The sequence below is a fragment of the Gracilinanus agilis genome, chromosome 2 (genome assembly GCF_016433145.1).
Source record: "Gracilinanus agilis isolate LMUSP501 chromosome 2, AgileGrace, whole genome shotgun sequence".
In the NCBI taxonomy this organism is placed as follows: Eukaryota; Metazoa; Chordata; class Mammalia; order Didelphimorphia; family Didelphidae; genus Gracilinanus; species Gracilinanus agilis.
In genome coordinates, this window is record NC_058131.1 from 629,631,519 (window position 1) to 629,654,686 (window position 23,168).

The 23,168-nt window shown below is 37.4% G+C and overlaps 1 protein-coding gene across 1 annotated transcript in view; it reads left to right on the forward strand.

The window, feature by feature from the left end:
- The window catches only part of SLC18A2 (solute carrier family 18 member A2), a 52,836-nt gene extending 34,092 nt beyond the window's left edge, over nt 1-18,744 (forward strand). The window contains exons 9-15 of the mRNA XM_044665623.1: nt 3,437-3,532; nt 8,917-8,995; nt 9,197-9,248; nt 10,654-10,717; nt 12,514-12,633; nt 12,750-12,883; nt 18,640-18,744. Of these exons, the coding sequence (XP_044521558.1) occupies nt 3,437-3,532; nt 8,917-8,995; nt 9,197-9,248; nt 10,654-10,717; nt 12,514-12,633; nt 12,750-12,883; nt 18,640-18,744 (650 nt within the window). The remainder of the gene's footprint in view (nt 1-3,436; nt 3,533-8,916; nt 8,996-9,196; nt 9,249-10,653; nt 10,718-12,513; nt 12,634-12,749; nt 12,884-18,639) is intronic.
- The last annotated feature ends 4,424 nt before the right edge of the window (nt 18,745-23,168 follow it).

A 23,168-nucleotide genomic window follows, 5' to 3' on the forward strand; every position in this document is an offset into this window, starting at 1 on the left:
CTGGGAGCAGAACTCCAGGCAGAAGGGAGCACCTTAGCCGCTGCTGTGGGAGCTGCTACCCTTCTTTCTGCTTTTGTGCTTTGGGGGTGTATACATTATTTCCATCTTTTTATGAGCCACAGAAAAAGAGGGGGGGAGAAAAGGCAATCAGCACAAAATGTCAAACTATTGACAACTCCAGGTGCTGTAGTTTCCATGTGGTCAAGGAAAGGGAGATACGTTTGTATTTTTATATTTGAGCATTATTTGTACAGATGGCCTTTAAATGTCACGAGAATAACAAAATCCTTTGCTTTCTTCATTATGTAAATACTGTAATCTTTACCGCCATGGTTCTATGAGAATTAAAGTCTAGCCAACAGAGGGTGGATGGTAGTGCTGATTGATGCAATCGATATTCTTTGCCCATCTAATTGGGTTCAAAGAAAAGTACAGGAAGCTCCTATTTGCTCCGAATGATTAGGGAATGAAAGGGGTGTTCTGGTTAATTGAATAGTTTGATTGCCTGAGAGTTACCATAGTGACCCAATAGATTCATCTTTTCTTCTCATAGAATTAGGATTTCAAAGCACTTACTACTAAGATTATTTTTATTTGGATTTTGAGTTTGCCTAACAACCTACCATAGGGCTTTTGCCCAAAACACTGGGTATTTTCCTTCTGGTCTTTGAATGCCTTAGAGCAGTGGTTCTCAAACTTCTTTAGCCTACCACCCCCTTTCCAGAAAAAATATTACTTAGTGCCCCCTGGAAATTGATTTTTTTAAAATTTTAATAGCAATTAATAGGAAAGATATATGTATTAATGTTTCTACCTTTTTTGTAAAATATAATAAAGAGAGGTGTAAATTAGAAATGTTGAACTTTGAAATTATGAAAGTATTGAACTCAGAATAGAATATAATACAAAAAAAGTTAAAACCTGTGGCCATCACCACACTCCTGGATCACTGCAGCACCCACTAGGGGGCAGTGGTGCCCACTTTGGGAATCACTGCCTTAGAAGGACCTGTACAGCAGATGGGATGTCAATTTGATATCTTTCCTTCCATTAGATTGTAAGTTGTTTGAGGAACTTACTTGAGGATGTGTGGAGTATTCAGGGAGGTCTAGCTTCTCTGGTGTGAGGGCTTACCAAGCCCTTTTCAGGGCTATTCATTCACTTTTGGTGTCCATCTTTCACCCAACTCTCATCTGTGGCTCCAAGCATGCACAGGGGCCACATTCCAGTAAAACACCATCTTGGCAGATGGGATAAACTAGCTTGAGGGTAATCAAGGGGCCACAAACCTGCCAGTGAGTTAGAGATGTGTCCTCCCCAAGCAGGCGAAGATTTCCTCTGGCAGAATGGCCAGGTGAGAACATTTTGTTCCAATGACCATAAAGGTGGCTGAATCAGACTTAGTGGAACACTTAGAGCTTGGTCAGACATCAAAGACTCCAAGGTCATCCATTGCTTCCTGGGTCATCACCAGGCCTGCTGACTTTTGTCTTGCCACTGGACTTTGATGTCTCTGGAAGAGAGAGTGAGGCTGATGACTTTGTGTGATTCTACCTCACTTAAATCTAATTCATATGCAAGTCAAAAGACCACTCAATGATGTCTTTTTAGAATGGTGATGGCAAACCTATGACACACGTGTCAGCACTGACACGTGTAATCATTTTCGATGACTTGCAGTCGCATGTGGCCACATATAGAGAAGTGTGGAGCCACATGCCGAGGATGAAACATTTGCTGTAGTGTAGTGTAGACACTCTGAGCACTATAAATGACAATTCTACCTATATTAATTTACCTATTTTGGTTTATTAAATAGTTATATATTACAATTATACATTTTTGTTATTTAAACTATAAATATTGTGAAATTATGGTTTTTTCTCGAAGTGACACACCACTGAGTTACTGTAGAATTAATAATAATAATTAGAATTAATAATTAATAGTTAGAATTAATTATATTAGAAAATAAAGGACAAACACATTCTTTAAGGTTCCTTGCCTCTTTTTGTAGCTCTACTGCTCAGAATGTGCCTGACACATAGCAGGTGCTTAATAAATGTTTATTGATTGACTCTTCCTCCATGACTAGATTGGGGGAGTTGCTCTGCATTGTACTGATGGAAAAATATTCCCTGGACATTGCTAGAGAGAGAGAGAGAGAGAGAGAGAGAGAGAGAGAGAGAGAGAGAGAGAGAGAGAGAGAGAGAGAGAGAGAAAACTCTTGGTATCATCTCAGGGAATAATGGTGGCAACTATGTGACTCCATTAGTAGAGAGAACTCCCAAATGAGAAAACTCTCTACCAAAGCAAACCATCATCTTTTCTGCAACATCAAGTCATAGAGTTTAGCCCAGAATATAGAAGAGCTCCAGGACTTACCCAGGGTCACTTGTGTGACCAATATGTGAGAGAGGCTGATTCTTTATTCAATATATTTCTCTGGCTCTCTAATTGTATTTTATCTCTTTATCAGAAGAGTATAGGAAAGAAGGAATTTGAGCTGAAAGTTCTGAATCTGGATGAAGATGGTTACTATTATTCAGAAAGATTGGACCTCTGAAGGCTCAGCTTACATCCTACCTCAATTCAGTTAAACAAATATAAAGTACCTATTATGCATACTCTTGGCTGCTGAAATGTCAAAATACATCCTGAATAGATCCTGCTCTCAAGGACCTTACCATCTAATGAAGGAAAAATTAAATGCATGAATAATTATGATACAAAGTGCCATGCAATAAGTGCAAAGGAGAGACTCAGGCAAAATGCTATGAGAATTTGAGGTGAAGATCTCTTCTGGCTGGAGGAGTTAGAGTGGAAAAGGAGTGTGCCGGGATAGGAAATCCTCATAGAAGTAGCATCTCAATCAGGTCTTGAAGGAAGAGAGAAACCCTCAACAGCTGGAGATTAGGAGACTTATCTAAGGGCATGGAGATAGGCAAGTCAGGGTGAAAAATGACTGAGAATAGCAGATTTTGGTGGAACACGTGAAGAAAGTAAGTTGGAGCCAGATTGTGGAAGACCTTGAATGCCAGAATCAGGAAGTTATGCTCTGCTCTTAAGTAAGGATAATTGTATCAAGATGATGCATTAGGAAGATTACATGGGGCAATAATGTAAAAGATGGATAACAGATAGACTCACAAGAAGAAGAAAAGTTAGAAATAATGTTTTTCTCATCTGATCACAGAACATTTTACTTGCCTTTTACATACTGATCAAATTCAAATAATGGTATTCATGTGTCCATGTTTTGTCACACATGTTAGATTGGAAGCTCCCTGAAGGTAATTAATTATATCTTACCTTTTTCTTCCTAGCACATTGACAGGTATTTAATAAAAATTTATTGAGAGAAGGGTTGGGGAAGAGTTAAATAGGTACTCTGCAACCCAAATGAAAGCAAAGTAAACTCTCTTCTCTATTAAAGGGTCGATCTGCTTTGCCAACATGGCTATTGCAATGCTTGAGCCGGCACTACCGATCTGGATGATGGAGACCATGTGTTCCAGAAAATGGCAGCTGGGTAATGTACTGGAGTTGGTTTTTCCATTTCTAGGGCTTTCTTCTGGACTCTTTCCTTTAGCATAGTCATATAGAATTCCTCCTAGGAAATTGCCTCCCTTGCCACCTGAGACTTTTCATTTGGAAACCTAGGAAATAAAGGTTTATTGAAGCAATGAGTTTGTGGTATTTATCTGCCCAGCTGTAACCTCTGCTCATCCTAGATCTTATCTGGAGGATTTTGAGTTGAACTAGAAATATTAGAAGTTCACACAATAAAAGTTAATTCTATATTTTCTCCACATTTTTGGAATCACTTGGCAAGTGGTCATCTAGCCTTTGATTGAAGACCTCCAAAGCCATGATGGAGAGGAAGAGATCACTACCATCTCTCTCTCTCTCTCTTTTTTAATTTAAAATTTTTATTTAATTAATTTAGAATATTTTTCCATGGTTACATGATTCATGTTCTTTCTGTCTCCCCTAACCCCCCTTAGCCGATGTGCATTTCCACTGGGTTTTACATGTATCATTGATCAAGACCTAGTTCCATATTATTAATATTTGCATTAAGGTGATTGCTTAGAGTCTATATCCCCAATCATATCCCCATCGACCCATGTGATCAGACAGTTGTTTTTCTCCTGTGTTTCTACTCCCACAGTTCTTCCTCTGGATGTGGATAGTGTTCTTTCTCTTAAGTCCCTCAGAATTGTCTTGGGTCATTGCGTTGCAGCTAGTAGAGAAGTCCATTACATTAGATTTTTACCACAGTGTATCAGTCTCTGTGTACAATGTTCTCCTGGTTCTGCTTCTTTTACTCTGCATCAGTTCCTGGAGGTCATTCCAATTCACATGGAATTCTTCCAGTTCATTATTCCTTTGAGTACAATAGTATTCCATCACCAGCAGATACCACAATTTGTTCAGCCATTCCCCAATCGAAGGGCATCCCTTCATTTTCCAATTTTTTGCCACCACAAAGAGCGCAGCTATAAACATTTTTGTACAAGTCTTTTTCCCTGTTATCTCTTTGGGGTATAAACCAGCCAGCAGTGGTATTGCTGGGTCAAAGGGCAGTCTTTTAAAGCCTTTTGGGGATAGTTCCAAATTTGCTACCATCTCTTAAGACAGCCCATTGCATTTTTGAAAGTCAGAAGACCCAATTCTGCCACTAACTATCAGTGTAATCTCTGGCTGATTACTCCCTCTCCTGGGGATTCCATTTCTTCATTTTTAAAATAAGGGACAGGTAGGTGGCACAGTGGATAGAACTCTAGGCCTAGAGTCAAGAAGACCTGAGATTAAATCTGGCCTCATTTATTTACCAGTGATGCGACCCTGAGCAAGTCACTTAAACCTGTTTGTCTCATTTTCCTCATCTGTAAAATGAGCGGGAGAAGGGAATGGCAAACCACACCAATTTTTTTGCCAAGAAAACCTCAAATGGGGTCACAAAGAGCCAGACACTGACTGAAATTACTGAAAAATAGTAAACATGTAAACAACAGTAAACAAAGTAAACAAAAATAGTAAACAATAGTAAACATAGTAAACTAAATAAATAAAAATAAAAACAAAATAAAATATTTTACAGATTTATAACTTATAATAAATATAATAACATAATTTACAGATTAAATACAGATTTACATTTCTCTGATATACCTGTGAGACTTCCTATTCCTCTTATAGGGAGGAACACTGGAAGAAATGTCATACTGACATTGCCTACATTCATTCTGAGAAAAATGCTGATTCCAATTAGAGACTGGTGGAAATAAAGATATAATATTTTTCCTGTCCAAATTTAGAGATCCCCTGAAATCTTTCCATGAACCCTGGGGTGGTGGTGGGAAGGAAGAGGTCAATAGACTTTTGTTTAACCCTTTCTTTCATAGTAATAACTCTAAGACAGAAAGACAAGGGCTAGGCAGATGGGGTTAGATGATTTGCCCAGGCTCACACACAGGTAGGCACACCTAACTACCCCTAAGTCAATAGATTTATGTAGAAGACATTTAGTGTTTGTTGAGTGAATGTTGAATGAATGAAAGGAATCCCCCTATGGGTTATACTTTCAAGCATTCTAGAAGGGCAATGGATGAAATATTTTGAAGGGTAGGAGGGTGTTTTATCATCAATCACATCATACGCTTCCTCTGATTAGTTAGTGGACCAGCCTTGTTCTTTAGACCTTGTAAACATCCATAAATTAAGCCAGTTTCATGAATTGCAGCAGGTCTACAGAAGGGGACTGTGAAGAAGTAGGCTATAGTCCCAGCAGACAGCCCTCTGTACATTGACTGCAGGCTATAGTAGACTTGCTTTAAAAGCCTTTCTGGACTGAAATGGTTTGGGGATATTTCTGATGACTTCACTTAAATGATTTAATAATAGCACTAATTGAATATATCCCAGCCAGATGTTGGCTACTCAGGCAGACTTGCTTTCCCCAGCTCCATGCCATGCCTTGGGGCTTTCAATAAAATAGATATTAAAGCCCTCAGGAAAAAAAAGTAGTCTGGTTTAGACATCAGGCAGGCAGGCAGGTGGACTGCTTGGTTTTCATCAAGAATAGGACCATGTAGAGAACTTATAAGGCAGATGACAAGATGTAAGTCTATGATGAAACCAGAATGAAGGATCTGTGCAGGGGTGGGAAATGTCTGCCAAGTACCACGTAGGCAAAGCCAGAGTACCCATTAGGAAATAAATCCAATAAATTTACTTATTTCATTTATTATCTGCAGGGTTTTGGGAAACGCTTTGATTCATGTCAGTTTCTTTAGGGCTTGAACTCTGACGTTCTATCCAGTGCAGTCTCCATCCTGCTAAGCCCCCATTAAATTATCCTGCTCTTGAGTTCTATTAAAAATAGCACACACATACAAGCTTAAGCATTATGTTTAAAACTTGGGAGCAGAAGGATGCAAAAATTATATGTCTAGGGGTAGCTAGGTGGCTCAGGATAGAGAGCCAGGCCTGGAGTCAGGAGGACCTGGGTTAAAATCTAGCCGCAAATACTTCCTAGCTGTGTGACCCTGGGCAAGTCACTTAACCCCCATTGCCTAGCCCTAAGCATTGGTTTTGATTCTAAGGAAGAAGGTTTGGGTTAAAAAAAAGATTATGTATCTAAATTGGAAAAGACTTTTTCTAGTCCAACTACTCATTTTACAGATGAGGGAATCGAGGCACAGTGAGTTTAAGTGAATTACCCAAAGTTGGTAATAAACGTAAGTCACAGGATTGGAACCTATGACCTTCCTAAAATCAAATCCAACGTATTGCGTTCCATATAGTTTTTATTATTTTAAGACACTGAATCATATGATATAGATGCTAATAATTTGCTTTCTAATCAGAGCAATACAATACTATGAAGAACAACATTGCATTTGACCCTAATAACTACTTATTCTTCACTCCTGCCTCCAATTTTGGGGGTGACATCAGAGTAGGAAGCTCTTGGTGAGGAATTTCTGTTACCAAAGCAGATCAGCTTTGCCCTCTGCAAATTATAGGCTAAGAGTTGCCTAGGGCACTAAGAGATTCAGTGACTTAAGCAGGTTGACATAGTAAAGATATGTCAGAAGACCTAGATCTTCTTGAGTCCGAGGTCAATTGTGACTCTACCCACCACACTGCACTGGCTTTCATCCACATTTTGGAGATAAGGAAACTCAACTTCAGATGGCTGAAGTCATTTGCTCAGGTCCACATTATAGTAAACGAAAGAACAGACACTTGAATTTAGGTTTTCTACATCTAGTTCTCTTCCTAATATGTCTCACTACCCCTCATATTATCTTGGCTATTGATCAGATCTGGGGAAAATATTTTTTTTTTAGGTTAGCACTAGCATTATTTTTTAAAAATATTTTTAATTAAAAAAATTAATTTTAAAGTATTTTAAATTTTTTCCAATGACATTTAAAAACACTTTTTGAAATTCATTTAAAAATTTTTTTGAGTTCCAAATTAAGGCAAGTAATTTGATATTGGTTACACATGTACAAAACACAGGAAAATAATTCTTGAAGCATGAAATTACATTTCATGTTTTGGTTCCTTAGAGCTCCTAAGTTTTGTATGATGATGTTTAAAAATTTAACTTAATGGAGTGAATCCCTTAGTGTCACCATATCAGAAAACCCAAATTTTACAATCAATAGCGGTTTTCTTTGGGTATCCCCTAGTGCTGTGTTGGTGAACCTATGGCACACGTGCCAGAGCATGTTGGACAGCGTTACTTCTTTCACTCTCTCCTGGTGTGCCTGAGGATATTTCTCACATCACTTGCCCCTCTGCCCCATAGCCCAATGGGAGCACTTCCTTCCTTCCCCATCTGGGGTAAGGAGGCAGTTCACATGCAGCGTGAGGGTTGCATTTTGGGCTCTCAGTCTCTAAAAAGTTTGCCATCCCTGCCCTAGTGAATGACGAGACATTTTAAAAGAATTCAGTAGAACATAAGTTTCTTGAGGATGGAGAATTATTCATTTTTGTCTCTTTATTCCTCATGCTTAATACAGTGTAGACCCAAACTTAAGTGCTCAAGAAGAAGGAAAAGGCACTTATTCTTTTGTTCTTTGTTTTGTTTTTAAGCACTAGAAAGACTAGAAGAAGGTCTAGTCATTTGATTCCAGTTGGGGCGCCTGGAACTGCATGATTATATAGATCTTAATTCATTTTTACTGCCTTTGGAAAGGTTCATAATCAAATCCTGATACCTGGGTTGGCAGACAATACAAATCAATACCAGGATGGAGGAGGGAGTGACTCCATCTCTAAGAAAGCAAACTGAGAGGCAGAGGCAGGCAGAAATCAGTGCCCACGGGCAAATCCTTTGGAAGGAAACTGGAGCAGACCTGACTAATTCCATGCACAAGGATATTTGTTAATGAAGCCTTTGAATTCTTCGCTAGTCAAAATACATGACTTCTGAGGAGGATAACTAATGGCTTTTCTCCTAGCAGAGTATCATCCTGAAGTTTTCCAAATGGCACTTGGCTTCCCATTAATATCACTGTGGCTAACATACAGAGCCAGACATTCTGCACCAAGATCTTCTATCTCGACAATCCTGAGCTGCCCGTTGTGACCTTCGTGTAAAACTTACCTCCCTTTAGCAGACCTAAATATAAAAATTTCAGAGAGAGATTATGCATTTGATAGTGAAATAAATGTCTTTCATTTCTATAGCATCACAAGGGTTTTGTATTTGATGGATAAATGGTGTGGTGCCCAAGCTAGACGTATAACAGACCGGATATTAGATGCTTGGGTGCAAGGCTACAGGGCTTCATGTGATATGCTCTAATCAAAACAGCTGTGCTACATTTATTAGTTTTTCTAACATTTGACTGAAATCAGTACTGATAAGGTGTCCCTTTCATAAATTTCCAGGCGTTGCTTTCCTACCAGCTAGTATCTCTTATCTTATTGGAACCAATATTTTTGGGATACTTGCGCACAAAATGGGAAGGTAAGAATCATTTTTTTAAGCCCACTGTACTTATAAAAGAGTTCCTTTAATTTTTTTTCTAAGAATTTCTAGCTGATTGCCAAGTGCCAAGATTTCTCAGTCCTTCTAGAAACCTCAAATGATAGTTTTGAATTGCATTGAAAAGACAAATAGAAAACAATTGACTCTCATTGATCTCTGGGGGCTTTTTTCCTCTGACAGGTGGCTTTGTGCTCTCTTGGGGATGATCATTGTTGGAATCAGCGTTTTGTGTGTGAGTAAGATATGATGTGTTTAAAATTAAAAACCCAGTTCAGTGATTAAGACAAGAAGGCATTCAGCTTTTGGGCAAATAGGACCAGTTCCATATTCTTTCTTTTTTTTTTTTTTTTTTGCTCCATGCTATATATTCAAAAGTCTGTTGATTTTAGAAATTTTGTCAACATTTTAATTTTTATGGATTTAGTTATTATCTCTGTGCAGATAAATAGCCGACCTCCCTAGTTCCCCTCTTGAATTACAAACTATATTCCTTATAACCAGCTGCCTAGTGGATGTTTCAAACTAGATGTCCTCTTGGCATCTCAAACTCCATAACAGAACTATTTATCTTTTCTTTCAAAGTCACTCTTCTGAACTTTCCTATTCCTGTTGAATTTGGTGCTGTTGTTCAGTTATTTTTCAGTTGTGTCTGACTCTCCGTGACCCCCTTTGGGGTTTTCCTGACAGATACTGGAGGGATTTGTTATTTACTTCTCCGGCTCATTTTACAGATGAGGAAACTAAGGCAAACTGACTTGCCTAGGATCACACAGCTAGTATTTTAGGCCAGATTTGAACTCAGAAAGATATCTTCCTGACTCTAGGTCCAACACTATCCACTATACCACCTAGCTGTCCTCCTCCCCAAACTACGTTGCATTTATTTTGTAAATGTAATGCCTCTATTAACATAGAGATGAAAAACTTAGTATCTTATATTATCATATAGATGTCTCTGTGTGTGTATATATATATACATAAAATAGAAATATGTAAAATAAATATATATATATACATATATATATAATAAATACATGAAATATTGCCTACCTTAAGAAGGAAGCTCCTTCAGGTCAGGAATTGTTTTTGCTTCTTTGTTTTCCTAGTGACTAGATGAGTGTCTAGTACATAATAGATATTTAATAAATGTTTATTGATTGGCCACTGAATTTTCACAATAAAAATTATTATGAATAATATTGATTATGGCAAGATATAAGGAAATACTAAGCTAAATTCCTAACACGGAGCTTGATTGCTCTTGACAGAAAACCAGATGGAATCAAGTTGATCTTTCCATTTTGCTAAAAAGTATCTTATTTATAAGATCCTTTCTAACTCTTGAATGCTATGATTAGGGATTTGTTAGCTGTGTGACCTTGGGCAATTAAAATGTGACTTGGGCAAGTAATTTTACCTCTACAGGCTTCATTTTACTCATCTGTAAAGTGAAGCGGTTAAGCTAGATGATTGAGAATATTCTACGACTCAGATTCTCGTTTTCTTTCCCAATTACCTTAGAGGTAAATAAGCATACCAAGTTCCAAAAGAAATGGTAATGCCTTACTAAAATAAGTCTAGATGGCATAAGATGAAATTGTATAATTTAAAAAAATATGTAATCTTTTTTTTTTGAGGTACCACTTGCAAGAAACATTTATGGACTGATCGCACCAAATTTTGGAATTGGTTTTGCGATTGGTAAGTGACATTAGCTTTGGACTGAAATATAACATTTACTGGTTACCTGTGCTTAGAAATATTTGTTCTCATTCTGAACGATAGCAGCCTAAAACATTCTAGAAGCTTAAGATTAGATGGGCAGCAGCTTAAGGCTCAAATAGAACAGGTAGTTTATCCATATTAAAGGGAGCTACTTCCAGATTTTATTCATTTTCTTTATGAAAACCAATTTTTTTGCAAAAGGTTGATATTTACAGAAGGCAAACTGACACTCTGCTGTTGACTCTGGGTAAACAGAGTAATATCCTCCACAGGGCACATTTGTACACTCCATATCTGTGAACAAGCTTACTCATATGAGCTGGGGTATCAAACTGCAAGATTTAGAAGTAAAAATATATATTGACTCACAAAATACCTGTTCAGTGAGTATTTTTATAGCTAGAGGCATCTCATTTTGTACCATTATTAGCATTATAGAAATTAACATTAACTGAAAGATTAGGAAATTCCTGCCACCAATAATTTGGAAGAATTTTCTGTTCTGGATACAAACACTAAACATTCATGATAAATGCAAGTGCTCTGAAATCAATCCTGGAACAGAAGCAGAAACGAAAGATTTGGATTCTGTCGTATTCTCATTTTCTGCAGAGGTGACAGAAAAATTCATTACTGCTAATATGGCATCTATTATGTACTCTAAGGGCTACATCAGTGAGGGTGGCAAAAAGTAGAGAGGATGCCATAGAGAGCTGACTTCAGGAAAGCAGGGCACGTGCGCCTGAGGTTCAGAAATGAAAGAAACTGAGGAATTAGAAGAACACAGATATGTCTGTAACTTAGCAATGTCAGAGATTCATGGTCCAAGTAAGGTGCTTTGAATTCCTCATATTCATCATTTCTTATAGAACAATTGTATTGAGCCAGGATGGTATAGTAGAAGGGATACTCGACTTGGAAGTTGCAGTTTGATTTAAATCCTGGCCCTGCCACTTATTCTTTTACCCATGATAAGCCGTATCATCTTTCTTTTGACTTCCTAAATCCCTTCTGTTTCTAGGTGTAGGATCCTCTTCCTTTACATTCACTGGTCACACTATGGTCAGTAATTCCCAATTAATGGACACCCCCTTTTATTTCCAGGGCTTTTGGGGGAGGTAACATAAAAATTACAGCTCCGAAATTTGTTATACATAGGATTTGTCCTTCTCTCGTTGACCTCCTTGGGGCATATGCTCAATAGTAGGTTGGAAAGTGTTCCAACTATGAACAGTGTTCTATCCAATGATAACTGGGTCCAACAGTCACGAGGAAAGGACAGCTGTGATTGAAGCAGCTCGTGACTTGCCTTGTTAGAGCAGAACGGAGTAATCCTGGCTTGAAGACATTGTTTAGTCCTTTTTAAAAAAACTGGCGAGTGATTCTTGAGTAATAGAAGGTGTTTCCTCAAAACAGGAATTTCCCTGTTTGCTATTCACATAGATTCAAGAGAAAGCATTTATTAGGTACCTACTATGTGCTAGAGACTGCTAAATTGTTTTGCAAATATAATCTCATTTGATCCTCACAACCACGCTAGGAAGTGCATAAATTATTCTTCCCATTTTGTAGATGAGAAAACTGTGATAGACAGAGGTTAAGTCAGTTGCCAGGACCACACAGCTAACAAGTGTCTGAAATCAAATCTGAATACCTGTTTCAAGATCCAGACCCAGGACTCTATTCACTGAGCCACGTTAGCTGCCTCCTGATATTAAAACCCCCCAAATGGGGCACTTTGTATATAATATGTTTCTCTGAATTATTGGCAGGAATGGTGGATTCCTCAATGATGCCCATTATGGGCTATTTGGTAGACCTGCGCCATGTCTCCGTCTATGGGAGTGTGTATGCCATTGCAGATGTTGCTTTTTGCATGGGGTATGCATTGGGTAAGGATATCGGCTTTTCCCCCTAAGTATTTAAAAACAGATGATTTAATGATGTAATACAAAATTGTTGACTGCAAAATTTTTAGCAAGTTCTCTAATTTTCTTTTTCTTAAAAGGCCCTTCTGTTGGTGGGGCCATCGCAAAAGCGATTGGATTCCCGTGGCTCATGACAATTATTGGGATCATTGATATTATCTTTGCCCCTCTGTGCTTTTTCCTTCGAAGTCCACCTGCCAAGGAAGAAAAAATGGTAAGAAACTTATTTTAGAATGGGATGAAATATTTTCTAATTGTTAGCATGAAACTCTTATACTGGAATGGAGTTATGAGAGTAGGGTGAAAGTTTGAAGTCTATTGCTAATAATTTACATTTGCATTTCACTGTAAAGTTAAAGAGCTTTTCTCACGAAAGCTCTGAAACAGGCAATACAAATACTATTTTTATTTTTATAATCGGTTTGCCAAGGTTGACTTGACCACAGTCATGTGGTGGTACCAGGTCTTTTAAGTCCAACACTCTTTCCACTGAGTCATGCTTATTTCTACCTTTGGTGACTTTGGGCAAGCCACTTCCCCTATCAAGGCCTTCCTTTCTTCATCTGAAAATAAAAGAGTTGGACCAGCTTTAATGATGATCCTAGAAAACAGTTCTCCACTGACTTTCTCATGACTCAAATGTAAAACACATTCATCTCCTTTGGAATGGAAACATCCACAATATGAATTGTCCTTATTGTCTTTATGGTGTTTTAGTTTAAAGCTCCAAGGAAACCGTCTCAATTTAATGGATGGTATATTACTGGAACAGCACTCAATTACTTAACCACTCATGTCCTATAAGTTAAAACAGTTGCTTAGACCTCAGAACACGGGGTAATGGCTAAAAGTGGCAGACAGATTTCATCTTTATATAAAGGGGAAAAAAACCCTCAATTATGCCTTAACAAATAGAACTGAATAAGTAATAAGTGGACTTATTGCTTTTAGACTCCAATTAAGAGTCTGAATGTAAAATAAGAAGCCTTGGAAGAGATTTCCACATTATTCTTGTCTTCTATCATTAGCTGGATGCTGGGAGAAGATTCCTTTTCAGGTCCAGATTGAACCAAAAGGCCCCTGGAATCCTTTGCAGCCAAAATTTTCATTTTCTTTCCTATAGAAACAATAATAACAACTAGTGTTTACCCAATATTGTGATTTTAAGATTTTCTAAAATGCTCTCTAGGCATTATTTATGTGGCTCTTCATGATCACCCTCAGAGGGAGGTACCACAAGTATCATTCTTTTCATCATTCATATTCATCATCATTCATTCGTTCTCATTACTCATTTCATTTTAGAAACTGGGGCTTTAGGTGATAGACCCATGGTGAAGTTTGAGCCCCAAGGCTAGTGATCTAGCTATTATATCAAAGTGACTTAAAAATGGGATGTTAGACCAGGTCTGAACCAGGTTCCTGGTCTGGGTAGCACAGGGCCCAGTGTTCTTCCCTGCTTATACAACCCCCATCCAAGATGGTCAGTGTTACCCCCTTAACTCCCCTGCATCTGATGGCAGTCAGCTTCCCCTTCCATGTCCTCTCTTTGCACTGATGGGAGAGGGCGTTGTAGTGGAGGGTGTCTTGAGGTTCTTGAGGAATATTCTAAATTATGGAAACTGTTCATCCCCACTATACTTGTCAACCTTATTTATAGTAAAAGTTCATTGTTTTTAGGGGGAAAAAAGATTAGGTTCTTTCATGCCAAACCCAAGGAATCTGTCTAATCCATGATATATCTGAAGTAATATAGCACCAGAACATCTTGAATCAAGATGTTTCTCAGAGAGAAAATGCTTGAATTCTAATTTGGAACAAAATTCCCTTGCTGTAGCAAGCTCAAAATTTTTCCTTCTACTCAAATTCCCTACCTTCCAAGGAATGGAAGTGGGAATTCCCCCAATGTCTATGACATTGGAGATAACTCCTGTAGCCTAGGAGATAACCTTTGAGGGGCTGGAGGCTTCAGGAGGTTATGAGTAAGAAACTGCTCCAAGACCGTCCAGTGTCAACTAGCTCATTTTGCAGATGTGGAAACAGACTTAGAGAGGTAAAAGAGACTCTTCCTCTCAAGTTCACACAGCTACTTGAGGACAGAATATTATTGGGCAAATCATAACCTTATTGTGCCTGTTTGCTTTTTTAGTAAAATGAGAGTTGAATTAGATGACTTTTGAAGATCTTTTCTTCTCTACATATATGACTATCATTTCCACAAGCTGTTCTCCAGTCTCCAACTCATAACTAGAATATACTCCCTAATTTCTATCTTGTAGAATTCCTAGCTTCCTTCATGCCCAAGGATCACCACCTGCAAAAAGGCTATTATGATAAATACAGTTATATTGATTTATCTTCACTGGGTGCTAGAAATAGATAGATAGATGGATGGATAGATGGAGAGATAGATAGGATAGAAGATAGACAGAATGATAGATGGATAGATAGATATGGATGGAGATAGGTGGATAGACAGATAGATGGATAGATGGATGGACGGATGGATAGATATAGACAAGATGATAGGTGGATGGACAGATACATAGATGTATTTACTTACCTAAATTTATGTTTCTTCAAAGTAGATTTTGAAGGTGAGGATAATTGTTTTTTGGGGAAAGGGGAAGGTCTTCCTGTACTTAGCACAGTGTCTGGCACATAGGGAGTGCTTTAAATGTTTAATGACAAGAATTCAGGAACTTTTCCAGTGTAGTGCCCCTTCCCACCACACTGTCAGCTACTATCAACAAACCTTAAGGAATTCTAAACATGCCAGCTATTATTCTAGTTCCTGTATTATTTCCCTTTGATTTTGTAGCTCTTCATTTTAATCCTGAATGTCAGAACTTGCTCACATAGAATTTTTTCAAGAGACTATGAATCAATTTTCCTGTGGCACTATTATCTCCCCATCATTGGCCAGGATCATTATTTGCTGTCATTCCCTACTCTGCTCCTTCCTGCTCCAAGATGCCAGTAGCAGCTGTTGATTTGCCAGCCTCCAATTATGGGCAGTAAATGGCACATCTCAAGCCTTTAATGACTCATCTTGCTAAGCATTTATTTAGATTTTTGACAGCTTAAACTGAAATGGTTTCCTGGGAAGACTATAATGCCACTGTTTTATTTTCCTTTCACTTTTGCTGTCACTGCTATTGTCTCCAAAAAAGTATTTTTAAAAAAATGAATGTGGTATTGGCCCTCTCAAACAATGTGGCCTAGGAGTGGACAGAGCCCTGACTTTCTGGAGTCAGAAAAGACCTGGCCTCTTGCATATGCAATCTGTGTGGCAAAGGGCAAGTTGTAACTCTTCCCCTGGACAAGGCTTCTAAAGCTACAGATAAATTGCTTGGTAGAAGTTTCCCACACAAGTACCTAAGATCAATGCAATCACAAAAGTGGAGCCAAAATAAAAATGGTATGTGTGGCAGGTGGATATGTGGATTAGTCACTTGCAGGAAGAAACTGGCAGTGTGGTAGACAGAGCAGTAGCTTCCAAAAGGTCATTCAACAAGCATTTATCAAGTACCCCCTGTGTGCCAGACACTGGGCTAAGTGCTTTAATTATCTTATTTCATTTGATCCTTATGGTGACCGTATAAAAGTTACTGTTACTCCCATTTTAAAGAAAGAGAAATTGAGGCTGAGTTGGATGACTTGCCTAGGGTCACCCAGTTAATAACTAAGAATCCAACTTCAGGTCTTTCTAATTCCAACACTGGTACCTACTTTATTTATATCATGCTAACTCTCACAGTCAGGCATAAAAACTTTGCAAAAACTCTTTAAAGGCAAAACAGGAGAGTCTAGACTTACATGACCGAGAGCTTTTGTTGCTAACATTAAACCCAGCAAATGGACTAAGAAATTGGATGGAGAGTGTGATATCTGGGGAAAGGTCTGGACTTGGAACCAGGAGGCCCGGGTATTCCCAACTCAGGCATTTCAGTTTCCAGACCTCTATGCAAGTCATTTAATCTCAGATATCGGGGTCTTCATTTCTAAAAGGGGGTTACTGTTTACATGACAAGCCCCCAACAGTGGTTTCCAGAAAAGTACTTTCTAACCTTGAAATACTATATATACTTAACTGATAATGGAAGTTACCTAAAACCAGCAAGAGTATTGTTCAAATTTTCGAGGTCAGATTGATGCTTACAAATGAATATGGCAACAGAGAGAAATGTCAAGCCCAGGACTTTGTTTTAAGAATTAATTGCCCTGGAAGTAGCTAGTTGGCACAGTGGATAGAATGCCAGGTCTAGAATTAGGAAGACTCATCTTCCTCTTGTTCAAATCTGGCCTCAGGCACTTCCTAGCTATGTGACCCTGGGCAAGTCACTTAACCTTGTTTGCCTTAAAAAAAAAAAAAAAGTTAAGAATTGCACTAATAATGGGGAAATTGCAGCTAGCTGGTCTCTGAGAAAAAGACCTGAGAATTTCAGTGAACAATGCCTTGAAAAAGTAACCAGGGGGCAGCTGGGTAGCTCAGTGGATTGAGAGTCAGGCCTAGAGATGGGAGGTCCTAGGTTCAAGTCTGGCCTCAGACACTTCCCAGCTATGTGACCCTGGGCAAGTCACTTGACCCCCATTGCCCACCCTTATCACTCTTCTACCTAGGAGCCAATACACAGAAGTTAAGGGTTTAAAAAAATTAAAAAAAAAAAAGTAACCAAACTTGGGATTATAGTTTTAGTACCACTCAGGCTGAATGAAGTAATAATTCCTACTCTATGCTGCACTGATTGGACTGCACACAAAATATTAAGCTCTGGAGATCACAGTTTAAGAGGAATAGTCAAACATACCTCCAGTTTCCAGAATTCAACCAGGATGGTGAGGGATGTGAAAAGCCACCCAGTAAATCATGCAAAATCAAGTCTTTTTATAGTTGAAGGGCTGCCACAGAAAAGGGAATAGTTTTGTTCAAGCAGAAGTGCAGTATGTCAAGGACTACTTAGGAGGGATTTATGCCACGGGCAGATTAAATTAGTGGGCTTTTAGGTTGTTCAGTCATTTTTCAGTTGTGACCTCTTTTGGGGGTTTTCTTGGCAAAGGTCCTGGAGCAGTTTGCCATTTCCTTCTCCAGCTTGTTTTTGCAGATGAGGAAATGGGGATAACAGGGCTATGATTTGCCCAAATGGATTGTACTATAAGTAAATGTCCAAGGCTGGATTTGAACTCAGGAAAATGTCTTCCTGACATCAGTCTATCCACTGCACTACCTAGGTGTTCTTCTAATTCAGTGATTCCCAAAGTGGGCGCCACTGCCCCCTGGTGGGTGCTACAGCGATCCAGGGGGAGCGGAGATGGCCACAGGTGCATTTATCTTTCCTATTAATTGCTATTAAAATTAAAAAAAAATTTCCCAGGGGGCTAAGTAATATTGTTTGGGAACCACTGCTCTAATTCTAACACTCTTAGTAAAACACATGCATACATACTCTAACTTGCATTCCCAAGATACTATTTTACTCCTATGGGTAGTTTGGCTACCACCTCCAATTTTGATGAGTCCAGTTAAAGTCATATGAAGAGAATTCAGCTTCCAGAAACTTTTTTTTTTTTTGGTCTAAAGTCTTTCAGCTAGTTTTGAAAGGCAATAACAGTGCATTGGTAAGGGTACTGGGCTTGGGGTGAGGATTTGAGTTTGAATCCTGCCTCAGACACTTATTAAAGTTGTGTGTTTCTGAACAAGTCACCCGCTTCCTTGCCAGTAAAGTGGGGATAGCCAGACCAACAAGGTTATTGTGAGGAACAATGCATTGCAACTTTTAAAATGCTAGCTGTTGTTACGGGCAGAGCCTTGGTTTGGGCATTCACTGACCACTAAAGGTTCCTGGCTAACTGGTTACTAAAAAGAACTTGCAAATGAAGAGTACTTATAAAAATCAGATTTCTAATAGTAGAACTGTGATCCATTTAACCCTGAACCAAAAGATTAATGCTACATACTACTTTTTCTAGGCAATACTCATGGATCACAACTGCCCAATTAAAACAAAAATGTACACGCAGAACAACATTCAGGCATATCCAACAGTTGATGTTGAAGAATCTGAAAGCGACTGACAACTTTAAAAGCCAATAAGTATTCCGTTGTACAAAATAAAGTGTTTTCTGTGAAACCTCTCATCAAAAATCTTAGTTGTACTGTATGCTAATGGTGTAGAGTAAAGAAACCAAAGGTCAAAAACATTTCTTTCCCAGTGTTACGAAAGATTGCTAACAGCCTTATAAAGAAAAAGCTTTTCTAAGGGTTTGTATACTGTTGAAAAGTTTATTTTAAGTATTTAATTTTATTAAATATTACACAATATATTTTTATTAAACTGTAGTGTAAATCTGTATAAATAGTTGAATTTTAATCAGGTATAATTTTTTAAACTTACATTCCTGAACACTTAGCAAAAGATCCTCTATTTTTTCTGTCACTCCTGGTAGGTGATGTGTATGCATAAACAGCACATTATCTAGTCTATTCCAACAATGCAAAAACCATTCAATGTCCAAAGAGTAGAATCAATCTGACGATTATTTAAAAGTTATTCTGAATGACAGTGCTGAATTGTACTTGAACTTGTAGTATACAAAGAGAAATTAAAAACTGGTTGGGGAAATAAAATTAAAATTCTTTGGAAAGTGTCATTTTTGAGGTTAAGGTTGTTACTAGAACTCATCAATCACCTTTTTGGCATGTGTGTGAAGCGCCATTGGCATTACTTTTCCACATAATGATCAAGTGTTCTGGGAAACAGGTATTCATGTAGAGTTATTTTTATTCAGTAGGATATTGGTGGTAATCACTGAATCAATTAAAAATAAATTTTGTTGAGGAGGCACAGAAAAATACCAGTAAACATATACTGATAATAATTAAAAATTTCTGTTAATGTTTATTAGATTTTTGTTAGAAAGAGATTTCATGGAGGGTATTAAGTTATACAAGTGTACTCAACTTACACAATTCAGATTGTTCATCCATGGCCTGACATTTTAGTTCAAAATACTAAAGAGGCCAGAATGGTAAATATTTGCTCTAAAGAAAACAAAATACTAACCAAAATCATAATTATCTTTAATCGCTTTAGAACACTGTCATGTAGTAGTTAGGATATTATCTATACATCCAAATGTGTTTACATAAAAGATTAGTTTTAAAAAAATATATAAAATGGAGATAAAGTAAAAACGGAATGATTCGTGTCCAAAGCTTCAATGTAATGAGGCAAGCACAACTAGGTGCAGAGTAGAATCCATTCACAAATCTATCTACACAAATACAAGAAAATAAAAGTAACACCGAGTTGTCTAAAAAAGATTCAACATTCATCTCATGCAGTGCAATGTGGGATTTCAAGTGTGAATGAAACTATGTGCCTTTTTTCCAAAGTAACAGCACATTTTGTGTAACAGTGGAAACTTGTTTACATATGGCTTTGTAAAATGTGCCAAGTGTCTTTAGAGTACTGTAAAATGTTGTTGTATACTTTTGAAATGAAGGTAGTGACCAATTTAACAATTTTGTGATCATAAAACAAACTAGTCAAAATTTAGTTATTGGTTGATATAAAACTCCATGTTATAAACAGATTAATGCATAGTTAAAAAGAGCAACTCTCTGAACTCATTTCATTTTCTCTAGGAGAGTTCTTATTGCCATGGTTCCTTCTGATGAAAAGTTCAGTTTCTATGTGTGACATATTAAAATAAAATGAGCTACCCAAGTACTTCCTGCCATAGGCTACCCATGTCAGTTCTGACGTACAAGGGAACCCCGACAAAGTTTGGTTTGGATTGAAACAAAAGCTCATTATATGTTCTTTAAATGTACATTTGAATGTGGCTATAAACAGGAATGAGCCAAAGAAACAAGCAACTTGATGGGTACGTAAAACTGGCACAAAGACAAGGAACTATACTTTAGCAGGTCACTTTAATTTTCTTAACTAGTCAAGGGGGTAGCTAGGTGGCTCAGTGGACTGAGAGCCACGTCTACAGATGGGAAGTCCTGGGCTCAAATCTGACCTCAGACACTTCCCATCAGTGTGACCCTGGGCAAGTTACTTAACCCCCATTGCCCACTCCTTACCACTCTTCTGCTGTGGAACCAATTCTAAGAAGGAAGATGAGGGTTTTAAGAAAAACACAAACTGATCAACAGAACTTCCATTACTAACAGTCTGGGGATAGATGGCTATTTGAGGAGTATGAAAAATTCCGACTAAGAAAGCGAAAGGATTTCATTAAAAATAATTCCAATATTTCAGATTGGTAAGACCTAAAAGAGTATATTTCAAACTATTGACCAGAGCAAACTGATGCACTAAATACATATATATGTATCGTAACATTTGTATAATTAGAATATAATTTCCCTCATGGCTGTACTTGAAAAAAATGTAGATATCATATTGGTAATTGGTTAAAAAGTTGTGTTGATGAAAGTACAAGAAGCTTTTAATGAGGCAGCAGTGCCTTTGTGTGTCTTCTTTTGGAGGAGTGAGTATAAATGTGAAATTCATGTTTCAGTCAACTTAAGAAATAAATGGGTTCTGAATTCTAGACTCTGCTTGCTTGCATTTGTTTTGGACACTGGGACAACTGAAGATTTTTAAATGGGTAACTTCATCTTGTCCATAGATATTTCCTTCTGGAATTTCCTTTGGATTAGTTTATTCCATGATGCTAGCTAGGTTTCACATAATCTGATCATTAAAATTCCATCTTTTTAAAGAACAGAACAATTAAGACAAAGTTGGGGCAGAAAGACAGTTATCTGAATTACCACTTGGATGTTCATTGTCAATATACTGGTTGGTCCGAAAAAAAAAAAAAATCAGTCACACTGACCTGAGAACAGAGATGGCAAAAACTTTTAAATGAAAGCTTTAATTCAGAATGACATTTCTTATGGCTTTAATGGCATAACAACATTAAAAGTGAAAATTAGGGAGAGGGGCAGTGATGCAAAACTTTTGAAACTTTTTGGATAATGTCCTTAAATACTAATATTCAGAAAAGAAAAAAAAAAGAATTCCAGCCAACTTGTAGCTAAATATCTAATATTTAGAATCCCTTTCCTAATGTAAAATGCCTTCATCTTGGAACCACAGGTATATGCAATTAGAACTAAGGTATATAAATATCATGCAAGATTAGTATCTGGAGGCAAGCAAATTAACAATTAAATTACAAAAGTTTTGAATCCAAAGATTATGTGACTTATCTGAAAATGCAGTCAAAATTTCATTTTTATCAATTTGGGTTGAATAATACCATAGAAAATTAAACTAAATATTCCCCTTACTTGTAACAAAGTAGAGGTATACATAAATCCTTCAATATTTCTGAGATTTAAACAGTAACATGTTGTCCATATTTTTAAAAAATCTATTAAGTAGCTTAAAAAGGAGAGCTTTATTTGAAGAAATCAGACTTTAAAAATGCATCTTCATGACAAAAGTCTAGCAGGAAGCAATCTCTGACATATGCAACACCTACCAACTCTAGATGTCACAAAAATAAAAAATATTCTTGTTTTCTGTAGTAGTTTTTATTATTTTTTGGTTTTTTTTTAAGCTACTGATAACATAGTACGGCAGCAAAGATTACACATCAATAATGTAATGTATTACAATTGTCCCCTCTGAAGACTTGTGTCATATCACTTAGGTTAGTTGGATTGTTGTTTCACCCTCTTCTCTAAAATAGAACAGCAATTCCCTTTACTTGGCATATATAAAAACATTGCACTACATTAAATATATATCTTACACATATCATTAGCAGCATTATGTAAATAAGGTTTTATCTAGGTTTTCCATAGTCATTGCTCTACATGGTTAAATACTTTCAAAACCTGAATGGATTTCCAGGAACCCCAAATTTTCTGTATTTCTATAGTTCTCTTAAACCAGGCAGAGATCTGATGGAGTTCTCTTGGATGTCAATTAAAACTATGGCATTGCCATAATTAGTCACTAAAAAGACCCACAGCCCTTTGGGTCATTCATGGTGGTAAGCTATTTTTATAAACCAAAACTTGGTAACTGAATAGGACAAAATTTCAATTTGAACTGAAATTATTGAGTAATTTATAGTATTTTTAAGGAAATTTGTGTTTGTAATGGTATTTTTTAAAATTACCTAACAGGCCTTTAAAAATTAGAATACCTTTTCACATACTTGGCTAACAAAACATTTCATGTCCTAAACATCTTTGCATTATTAAAAGTTGCATGAATGATGACAACTGCTTCTTGTGAGAGTAAAGTAGCAGTTAGCAGATTTGTTTTTCCCTTTCCCCTCCCCAAGGGTTGCTGCCCTATTAGGCTAATAACTCTAACCAACTTGCATTTGTATACTTTCCTTTACCTTTAAAGATTCGCCCACACACAATAGTTTCCTCACAACAAACCTGTGAGGTAGATAGGGCAGGTATTTATTATAAATCCATTTTACAGATGGGTAAACTGAGGCACAGAGAGGCTATG